Source organism: Pteropus alecto, unplaced genomic scaffold (assembly GCF_000325575.1).
Source record: "Pteropus alecto unplaced genomic scaffold, ASM32557v1 scaffold312, whole genome shotgun sequence".
Lineage (NCBI taxonomy): Eukaryota > Metazoa > Chordata > Mammalia > Chiroptera > Pteropodidae > Pteropus > Pteropus alecto.
The window spans coordinates 2,584,900-2,595,704 of record NW_006433948.1 but is presented as its reverse complement, the minus strand read 5'-3'; the positions used below and the strand labels follow the sequence as shown (position 1 = coordinate 2,595,704).

The following is a 10,805-nucleotide window of genomic DNA, read 5'->3' as shown; positions in this document are numbered from 1 at the left end:
TTTATATAAATTACATATATATATCTATGTATAAATAAGATACTTTCTGTCACCGTGACGTTGTACCGTTCCGAGCTGCATGACACAGGACAGGTAGGTAGAAATGCCGGGAGCATCTCGTCGCGTGCGCTGGGCTCGCTCCGCGAGCCGCGCCGCGGTCCAGAGTGAATTCCCATCAGTCCTCCGCTTCGCTTCGCTTCGCTGCGCTTCTGCTTGATTGTTATGAAGACAATGACTCTGATGGACTTGCACCTGTGCTAGTGCTCGGGAAAGGGCCATGCAGGAATGGGCACAGTCACATGATGAGTGAGATGGCATCATCCCCCAAAATAAACTCAAACAGAACGAAAATTTAAAAAAACAGAACAGGACTAGAAAACTCAATTTTTTTGACATATCTAAAAAAGGGGACAAGAACAGTAGTCATTTGTTCTCCCCGTGGGGACAGGAATGACGAGGGAGGGAGGAGGGGCTTGATTTCTTCTGTTCGCAAGAGAAAGCCTGCAGGGGCTCCTCAGAGTTTCTCGGGGGACGGGACCCAGATGTAGTGCCCGGACTGGTCCTCGATGATTTGTTTGATTTTGTTATAAATCTCCTCCAGTGAGTCACCCTGTACAATGGCTAAAGTGAGAGGGAGACAGACTCATTACTGTGGCCCAGAGCACCCCAAAACCCCAACGGTCCCCCGGGCCAGCGAAACTAGGTGGCTGTCCGCGAGCCCAGGGCAGGGCTCGAGGTCGGCTTCTGAGACGCTGAAACTCAGTCACAGCGAACAGGAAAATGTGTTGTTCAAACCTGCCTCCTGTCTACGGCCACGTCACCCTGAACGCGCCCGATCCCGTCTGATCTCGGAAGCTAAGCAGGGTCGGGCCTGGTTAGTACTTGGATGGGAGACCACCTAGGAAGACCGGGTGCTGTAGGCATTTAAAAAAAAAACTGTTTCCTGAGCGCCACCAGATGCGAGGACGCGCAGTTCGTGTCGCTCTCCGGCAGCTGGCAGAGAAGGTTCTGAGAGCCAGTTTCTGGCAGGAGGCAGTGCTCCTGGGGCCGTCACATCTGCTCGAGGTCAGCCCGGCAAACAAGGACACGGATGCTGACAGGGAAGGGAGCTCCAGAACCCCGGGGGCGAGGTGCAGCACGGAGCGTGTCCCGCTTAACCTAGCGGAACCAGCAGCTAGAGTCACCCCGCACCAAGCTGCACAGGTATGTCACTGCACTTTAGAAGGCACGGACACCTTCCCATGCTGCTGGGGACTGACCTAAAGCAGGTGACCGTCTGTGCACACGCGCGCACGCTGACAGACAACCTGACCCACACCAAGGAAGCGGCAGCACCGACAAACATTTATTCTGCCCCTAAAACATCCAAGACCAAGGACCAGATCTCGGGGGGAGGTGAGGAGGGCAGCAAAGCGACACAGGGAGCCCGCACTCGGGGTGGGGGGTGGACAAGACAGAAGGAGTCAAGGACCCGAGGCAGCACCGCGCTGGCCGGCGGCCGGCAACCCGACTGCTTTGTAAAGGCCAAGCTCAAAAGCACCCAGACACTCTGGGCACAGTGATTGGGCGTGGCCGAGAGCCTTCCAGAAGGTGTTGGGGATTCTTACCTGTGAAGTACTCCCCGAACTCCTGCTCCAGCTTCACGGCTTTGTCGTAGATCTTATTTGCTTGCTCGTACGTCTGCCGTCGGTTCATTTCCCTGCCAAACACAGGAGGAGCGCGGTACCGAACTGGATCCCCGTTCTGATCACATCGATTGTTCCAGGCTCCCCGAGAACCTGCCCGGCTGCCCTCTGAGAGTGGCCCATGGCCCAACCCGGGAGTACACACGCGGGTGCTCCAATCAGGCGCTCTCGGCGACAGCACCAGGGCGCAGACATCCCTTTGAGCTTCCGCTGGGGCGGACACCTGTGCAGCCGATCCCCTGGTGTTCGGCTTCCTCTCCAGGGCCCTCCCCAAGGCAGCAGGGTGCGAGTCTCGGCAGGTACTCACATGAGCGCCTCGATGGACTTGGGCTTGATGAAAACGGCGATGGGGTACAGCTGTGCCTGCTGCAGCCGCTTGATGGCGTTGCCAGAGACATCCAGGATGCAGTGCTTGCCCTGGAAAAGCACACGCGCGTCAGCCGGCCCGGCCCCTGCCTGCCCGACCCCAGACACTTACCCTGGGCGACACGCACACCCGCCCAGGGGAGACCGGGGCCTGCTCTGAGAGGCCGAGAAGACCACCCCGAGGCACCCAGGCTCCACGCTTCGCTCCTCCCACCCGGGAACGGCTGGGTCTGCGGAGCGGTCCCTGTTTGGGTGGGGGACGCTCTGCGGTGAGGGGCGTGGAGGAGACCGGCAGACACCTCCGAACGGAGGCTGGGGACACGCAGGGCTTTGGTCAGCCGTGCCCCTTGGTGGTCTCTGCGCTGGGCGGCTGAGGACCCCAGCGAACTTCGTCGTGTTATGCATCCCGTGGGGCCATCTGTTGTCCTCACCCTCTCTGCAACTGCCCGCACGGACTGAATGCTGGTCCCGTAGAGATTGTCGTTGAACTGGCCCGCCTCGATGAACTTGTTGTCCTGGATGTCCTTCTCCATTTGCTCTCGGGACACCACAAAGTGGTAGTCTTGGCCATCCACCTCGTTATCACGCCGGGGCCGAGTCGTGTCTGGAGGAAGAAAGGGAACACTGTGTAGCCCCGGCCCAAGGGGCTGACTCGTTCCTCTGTCACCCGGGGCCGAGGCCCAGCTCTCCTCTACGCGCCAGGCCTCACACGCAGGTGGCTCTCTGCTTTCGCTTAAACTGGAACAAAGGTGGGGTTTCCTGGGCCGAGGCGCGGTAGAGGGTGCCACAGGTGGCACAGGAGCCACGGAGGCCCACGAGCTGTCTGGTGGGCCATGCCGACACCCTTTGGGCCGGGCCCCCCAGCTGTGCGATCATTCCTGGCCCCCGGCACTCACACGTCTCCCCAAGGGAGCGAGCGCGCACCTCCGATGTCTCGGCCCTCCCAAGCCTACCAGCTCTAGGGAACCTAGTGCCGGCCGATCTCTTCTGGGGTATCAGATGCGCCCTCTTCCAGGGAACCCCAGATCCTGGCCCCAGACGCTCCATGAAACAGCACAGCAGCGAGTCCCGGGACACCCACCCCCCACGTCTGAAGCCCTCCTGGGCGCTTACGTGGCACACAGGATCCAAATTTATGCGGGAACTCTGAGATCAGGTCGTCGTTGACTCTGTCCTTCATGGGGCCCAGGATGATCACGGGCCTGGCGTAGTGAACTGCGGAGAGAGCGTGCGGTGTGTGAGCCAGGCCCCCCGGCCGCCCGTTGTGCCTGCTGCTCTGTGTAAACCCCGAGGCCCGGTCCGGCGGCCACAGCCAGTTGCAGGCTTTTAAGCACAAGGCCATCAGTATCGAAGGCCGAGGCGAGTCTGAACTCAGGCTTCTCCCCCTGCCACGGATCCAGGGGTATTGGTGCGTAGGCTCCCGCAGCTGAGCTGGGTGCTTTCAGAGCAGTCAACAAAGGGAAGTGACCAGGACCCCCTTTGTAGCGCCGGCCACACCCACTGAAATTGACGTCTGTCAGCCTTCGTAAGGCGCCCTGACAGTGGGCACAGGACCCCTTGCCTGTAGAAGGCCCCCCTCGCTCCCTCCTCTGCCACCAGAGCGTGCCGCTGTTGGGCCCCAGGACCGCGAGACTGGCCGGGAGGCAAGACTTTCAGAGAAGGGCTTACTTTCCTGTCGAGTCACTGGCTCATAGGACAAAATAGCATCCTCTTGTCCTTCTGCAACAAAAAAGGAGACGCGTTAGCACTTTCTAATGTGCCTCCCGGTGTCCTCGTGTCCCTCCAACACCCACTTCACCTGACCTCTGCCCGAAGACAGCCTGTCCAGTGGCGCCTGCTTACGCCTGCCTCCCATGGGCAAGAAAGCGCAGGTGGCCCTTCCCGCCCCTGGGACAGGAGCGGGAGCCTGAGCCGTCTCGTTCAGGGAAAGACAGCTGAGCAAAGAGGTGTGGCCCAGAAAACATGAAGCCCCCACCCAAGAGCACCCCGATTTCTCAGGATCTGTGCTTGTAAGAGTCACACCAGCTGTGGCCCTCCGCGTACAGACACAGGAATCAGGTCACCCGTGCGTGTCCCCAGAGCTGCAGCCTAACTCTCCCCTTCACTGGAAGAAGCATGCAGAAAAGGGGCACCAGGCTGGACTAAGGTCCTCAGTGCCCTTGCAAGGGTGAGCCTTTCCTGAAACAGTCACCGAGCCGCTTCGTAGCTGGGTGCCTGGAGGTCCCAAAGGGGCCGGCAGCAGTGCAGTGTTTGCACCAGGCCCCGGAGGCCTGCTCGCTCGCAGGCCGCCCCTGAGGCCAAGACCGCCGGGCAGTTACCGTGAAAAGGCCAGGACAACAAGCCTTCACCCAGGAGCCGTTTTCCTTTTGCCCCTTTGGCAAACCTGTCAAAGTGGCGGCCCCCGCCGCCTGTCGCGCCCCCACCAGGGACCTCCTTGCTGGGGGCTCCCCCTCCCAGGGCCCCAGGGCTGCTTTTAAGCCGGGTCCCAGCAGGCCTGCAGGACCTCTACTCTCCTGTGATCCACAGCCTAATCCCCACCACACAGGACAATATGGCCACAGCATCTCCAGGATCTCCAAGTGTACATGGCTAAAAGAAGCAGTAGCCTCTGAACAGGATGGTAGCCGTGCGACGCTGGAATGAGGATGGCGGGGACACATGGTGGAGCTACATGACATGGGGGAGAATGACACACACTTACTGGAACTGCTTTCGCTGTCACTGGTGTTGGATGTCACTCCCTCTGCAAGCCAACAAGAAAGAGACTCTGATTCAGAACACACCACTGAGAGGTCACACATGGCACAAAACTCAAATGCTCCAGGAGCGAGACACTGAGCTGCCAACCAAGTCAGGCCGCGGGAGACCTGCCACATCCAGCTACCAAGGGGGAGGCACAGCTCCATTCCTGACCCCTGGCGACCTCGTGCTCGTCCCCAGCGCCCTGTCGGCCTGCCCCGCCCCTCCGCTCTGTGGCAGGAGCCTCTGTCTGGATCCAAAGAACTGACCTGGAAGGCGGTCGACAACTCCCTCAGAATGTACCTCCCGAGGCCACCAGGAGGAAAGGAGAGGTGACAGTAGCAGAGAGAAGTCCAGGGATCGGGCTGCTCTTGAATTCCCTCCCCAGACAGGCCCTGAACTACAGAACTGTGTGCCGCGCCAAGCGAAGAGGCTACGCGGCCACCAGGGGTTGACGCTTTGACCATTCGGTGGGACCGGCAGCCATCCAGCCACCGCTACCTAGGACGCTGGGGCCTCAGCAGTGAGGGGAGTGCCCCCCCACCCAAAGGCAGACAGACACGTCAAAACACAGACGACACGGAAGAACAGCTGGAGGACGAGGCCGCCGTCCCGTCTCAGAGCGCTGCGACCCGCCCGCCCGCATCTGAGATGGGCAGAGCGGCCACACTCGCAGGAGGGACGAGGCGAATGAAGGTGAAACATGGACACGACAGACTATGGAGAGACACTGTTCGTTTCAGCCAAGATGACACTGTTCCAGACCGTGATATGCTGTGGCCCCCAGGAAGGACTAGTGAGTTGGCACCCGTGGCTACTTCCTGAGCCCCCAAGGGAGCCCCGTTACCTGTGGCACCTATCGGAGGAGAGTATGTGCCCGCCTGGCCGCGCGTGCGCGCCCCTGCCACAGCGGCCGCGCTCGCGCCCCGTCCTCCAGGGCCCTTCACCGCCCACTCCAGGCTTTTCCTGAGCTAACGCACTAGATGCACCTGCCCCGCAAACGCTGCCGGCAGAGCCCAGATGCACGGTGGGTAAAGAGCCTCACGGCGTCTTGCGCCCGGTTGGACTGAAAGGGCCAATTCTGAGGCCTGGTCCTTTACTGCTCTGCCCCTGGGAGAAGACTCCAGCCAGCGGGCACCCCTCACCTCAACGGCCTAGCGATGACCTGACTGGTCACTCGGGAGAAGGACTTCGTGCCCACCTCACTTACAGGGTGGGATGCCAAGATGGCCCCCCACCACTTCAAGGTACAAAAGGAAAACACAGACATGAATGACAGGCTTGTATTAGCTGGGGCACCAGGGATCAAGAACAGAAGTGTGACATTCATAGCCACTTGTGGCGTCGGATTTCTCACCAACACTGCCCGGCCCCGTGACCCTCCGCCCTCACCCGCAGCCCTACACCCCGACCCAGCATCTCCGCTCGTGCCAGAAATACAGTCATTGGGGTGCAAGTCAGACTTACTCAGGTTCTTTGCTCCATAATAATCGTCACTTAACCCAGGGAAGTCCTGATTTCACAGACAGCCAGGATAAAGAGGGACGGAGGGAGGGAAAGAAGTGGGGGCAGAGAGAAAATAGAGAAGAAAGACAGGGGGAGGGAGAACACAGAGCAGGTGAGCATCGGTGACAGAAGTACGGTGATGCGAACAGCTTCGCCATAGAAAGAACGCCCCAGGTCACGTGCCACGCTGGGACCGCCGGCCGCCCGATGTGCTGCTGCCTGGCCGAGGCGGGGCCCGGCTCGCGGGCCCTGTCCGAGGCGTGCAGCACGTGCTTTGACCACATCCGTAGTTACAGCCAGGTCTCGGCTTCGCCCCTTAACGCGACACTCCCCTGAAACACCTACGTGCGGCGGGCAGAGTCACCCCCCACCCAGGGAGCTTGCCCCCGGTGCCGACTCAGTCTGCCCACGCTCTTCGGGAGAGCGCCCCGCAGTCCGGCGTGGCCTTGAGGCTGACCTGCTGCTGCGGACCGCGGGAGAGCTCGCCTTGCACAGAGCTCTCGCCCTGCCTCACGCCGTCTCCTGCTGCTCGTGAGCAGAGCCTCCGTGTGGACGAGGGCGCCCCTGTACCAAGTAGCCACCACCCCAGATGGCCAAGACCTACGTGGACCATGACCGTGAACCAGGCTGGCCTAGCAGGAGTAGCCAGCCGCAGGCTGCCCCAACGGCTCAGGACCCTAAGACCCGTCCTCGTGGGGAAGGAGAGGAGGGCTTCACAATTCACCATGAGCCGCATGAGAACCGCTCCACCCGCCTGACCTGGTGTTTAAGGTCAGGGTCAGGGCCCTTCACTTCCGCGGAATAGCCCAGGAAGTTTTTCTCAGGATGCCACTGCTTCAGCTCATTTAGCTCCGCGTGGCTCAGTAAATCTCTACTGGGACAATGCTGACTAAGCCCCTTCCGTGTCAGTTCTATTAGGCAGGAAGGGTTTTATTTTGAAAGCTGGCTCTGGAATCACTCTGGGATGACAGCGACTCTTAGAGCCACCAGACGTCCCGTGTGCGGATGCACGTGCGTGTCATCCGGGAAGCCGGCCCGAGGCCGGGCGTGCAGCGAAGGAAAGGCGCTTCCCTTGACACAGACGAGTGAAGTCAGGGAGAGAAAACGTGACAGGAGGGAGGGAGTTGGGACAGCAACACCGAGTCCCCAGAACACTGGTTCTCTTGAAAAGCCATTTTCCAAACCTGACGCCGTGGCCGAGAAGTGCCGGTCGCCAGCACAGAGCTCAGCCTGGCGCCTACGACACCAAGGCCGGGCTGTCCCAGCAGGCCTGCCCTGCACCCCGTGGCAGCTCAGAGACCCCGACATCCTTTCGGAGGAGCTGGACAAAAAGACGCAGCGTCTCTCTGTGCAGACCAGTTCGTACCCTGACTCTGCAAATAAGCAGTGATGCGCACACGCGCGCGCGCGCACACACACACACTCACACTCTGTCCCAGCGTCCCCATGCGGGAGGTGCGGATGAAGACGAGGGTGCAGCTGTGGGCGGCTGCTCTGTGTGCCCTGCTGCTACTTACGTTCCTGAATGCTGCTCTCCTGGGCCATGTTTTCTTTGCTCTTGTAAAATGGAAACTTTCGAGAGAGGCGGAAACTCTTTTTACGTTTCGTTTTGATCGACTGTGAAAGAACATGAAGATGGAGGGGGAAGGACAGAAGAAAAAAAAAAACAGAACAATGGCTTTTAAAGCATGCAAGACAAACTAAATGGAGACAATGGTGCGCTAAATAAAAGACCGTCTTTCACAAATGGAGTCTATGAGATTAAATGAAAACTGATGTCAGAGGAAAATTATGTTTACAGGAAAATGTTGGCGGGATGTTAGAGGTGTCTACCTAGCCCAGACTCACAGCACGCACTGGCACTTCCTACAGGAGACAGCTCACTGTCGCCTCCTGGACACATGCCCTAAGGTGCCACTGATAAGCACAGAGTCTGCCGCGCCGGAAGTCGTTGGCCCTGCGAAGCTCACAGAAGAACAGGGGTGAACGGGAAGAGCGCCTGGGCCTCGCCCGGTCTGCAGGGCTGGCAGAGCTCCGGGACGGGCCTTCCCGGCTGCGTGACGAGGCCAGGTGCCCTTCAGGCTCCGCAGCCAGGGACAAACCCACAAGAGGCTTCACGTGCCCCGAGCCGGCCAGCCTTGCAGACGGTCCGCCTTCGAGAGCCAGCGGGGTCTGAGTGCACCCTTCTCTGCTCTCGGAAAAGCGGTCGGTATTCTGATGGGACAGCCCAGGGCCCCGAGAGAGAGGCTCTTATCCAGCACACGGACCGCAAGCTTCTCGCTCCTCTCCACGTTTTGGCCGATTTCCCTGGGGACCCCCACGTACCCGGTTCGACTCGATCATCCCCGTCCTGGCGTGGAACTTCACGGTTTTCAGTCGAGCTCGCTCTTTCTTCTCCACCCTGTTTCGGGGTCAGAAAGAATTCCTATCAGTGGCCACCTTCTGGCTCGTGGAGTCATAAGGTCATGAGCACGACCTCTGTACCCAAAGGGGACACAAAGCACAGCTGCTCCGGGACAGGCCAGAGACACCGGTGCCCCCGGCGGCCCGAGGGAGCCTTCCCTGTGATGCTGACAACTCACCTCTTCTTGCTGGGGATCACGCCGATTTGTTCGCTTTCTCCATGTGGGGTCACCAGCCTTGCCTGCCACCACTCATCATCAGAGGCATTAATGACATGCAGAATGTCACCATAGGAAAAGCTGAGCCCCTGGCTTGGCAGGCAGCTGTCCCGAGTCCGGTCATAATCAAACAGGGCCCTGAAATGCACAGTGAAAGGGGACGTGACCATCGCCAGCCTGAATGCCCGGAGACTGGCGCTGTGACAGGGTGGTGGCGGAGGCCACCCGAGGCCCTGGCACTGGAAACACGAGCCCCCTTCCCAGAGTTCATTCTCCCAGCAAGGGGCGTAAGGGGACATCTTCCACGAGTCCCGTCTCTGCCCGGCTTCTGGACACAGGTGGAAGTCCAAAGTGGAACACATTCCCCCGTCCCCTGTCCAGCCACATGCTGGGGAGAGACGCGAGCGCTGCCAGTGGCCTTTCTCTGCGTGCAGACATGTCTGCAAAACGCAACTAAAGATGGGACATAAGGGTGCTGAGTACAAACGATGAGCGCTCTGGGGTGTTCGGCGCCGCAGGAAGACAGAAGTCGACAGGGATGACGTGGACCCACGTGAGCGCTCGGTCACTCACTCATGTAGAGGGCGAAGCATAGGCTCGGGGAGGAAGAATCATTTGACGTAGCTCGCACACCTAAGTGACGTGGGGCGGAGCCCACAGGGACAGGAAGGTGGAGGCAGCTGGGAAAGCAGCTGAGGAGAAGGACGTGGCCAGCTCGGCTGCGGCTGGCGCTCGTGGGAAATGAGATTGGAAGTAAAGGCCTCGAACAGACCTGGTCCGGTGGCCCCTGAAGATCTGAGAGGAGGGAAGTGACACATCGAAAGTGCCTCAGGAACACTGGCCTGGCCTCAGATGTAACGGCCTAACGGGAGCGGGGGCATGTGAAGGCGAATCCACCCCAGAGCTGCGAGTCCCGTCCTTCAGGACGCGCCGCTGACCTGGCCTCCTGCCCAGGGCGCAGACTCACCTGCACGAAAGCTCTACTGCTCCCGTCCACTGGGTCGCTCCTCACACGGAGTCGCCAGGCCTGGTCCCAAGACTCAGGCCTCCGCCTGGGGCTGGGCGGGAAGCTGCCGAGTGAAACACACCACCTCCCCCCATGCGGGATCGAGAGGCCTGCGGGACCTGGCCGGGCCGTGCGGTGTCAAACACCTGCCGCTTTTCCAACTCCTTGAGAAGAATCCTTAAGAAATCGCTGTCAGATCATCTGAACGTAGAAATGCCCAGTCCGACGAGAGCCCTTTATCTGCCTTGCCGATTTACGCACTGAAAGCTCCGTCCTGAGGTTCTGCCCGACTTCTGTGACTGAACCGAACCTCAGGGCATCGGGACTGCACTCGAAACCGCGTTTCCTAAAGCAGGGGACGCATTCTGTCACACGTTCCTGCGAAGACTGGCATGATGAAGACCTCGCTCTAAGGGACACTGAGAACCACTAATTGTCCTTATGGGCTTCGAAGATCAAAACAAGTGTAGTAAGGAAAAGACCAGAACGTGGATGAAGCGCACACTAGTTTCAGAAGGACAGAAAGATGTTTAAACGAATTCGAGCTTAGGATGAGGCTGTAGAAGATGGGAGGGGAGAGCTCACTGGTCACAAGTTGAAACCATAACAGGGACAATCCAACATGGATTTCAGCACCTCGCACAGCCATACGTCACCTTTGGTGACAGCAGTAAGAAGTTGGAATGCATGCTAAAGTTGATGTAAATGCGCTTTCTGGATGTTAGGGATCCAATTACTGTGAACTTTTTGAGCATCTGATATTTAAATAAAACTCATAGGCCAGATTACTTCCAAGATGAATTCCAGACACCTTACAATATTAAAACACGTTAGTACGAGCTGAGTGACAACAAAATAAGCAGAGGTCCAAGCAACAGGAAT

At 59.2% G+C, this 10,805-nt stretch overlaps 1 protein-coding gene and 1 non-coding gene across 3 annotated transcripts in view; one reads left to right on the top strand and one right to left on the bottom strand.

Moving 5' to 3' along the window:
* Nucleotides 1-351: 351 nt before the first annotated feature.
* Nucleotides 352-10,805, bottom strand: part of DLG3 (discs large MAGUK scaffold protein 3) — a 44,489-nt gene continuing 34,035 nt past the window's right edge. The window contains exons 3-12 of one of the 2 annotated variants that reach the window (XM_025044452.1): nt 8,879-9,055; nt 8,622-8,697; nt 7,814-7,913; nt 4,753-4,794; nt 3,720-3,770; nt 3,165-3,266; nt 2,483-2,655; nt 1,993-2,102; nt 1,608-1,699; nt 352-621 (exon numbers count right to left, since the gene is read on the bottom strand). In XM_025044452.1, coding sequence (XP_024900220.1) covers nt 515-621; nt 1,608-1,699; nt 1,993-2,102; nt 2,483-2,655; nt 3,165-3,266; nt 3,720-3,770; nt 4,753-4,794; nt 7,814-7,913; nt 8,622-8,697; nt 8,879-9,055 — 1,030 coding nt within the window. In that variant the 3' untranslated portion in view covers nt 352-514. Of the gene's footprint in view, nt 622-1,607; nt 1,700-1,992; nt 2,103-2,482; nt 2,656-3,164; nt 3,267-3,719; nt 3,771-4,752; nt 4,795-6,257; nt 6,304-7,813; nt 7,914-8,621; nt 8,698-8,878; nt 9,056-10,805 lie in introns of both variants that reach the window. The other variant, XM_006908525.3, reaches the window with a different exon arrangement.
* On the top strand, nt 805-923 carry LOC112477156. The gene has a single exon (XR_003045340.1). It is a non-coding gene; the product is annotated as a 5S ribosomal RNA (ribosomal RNA).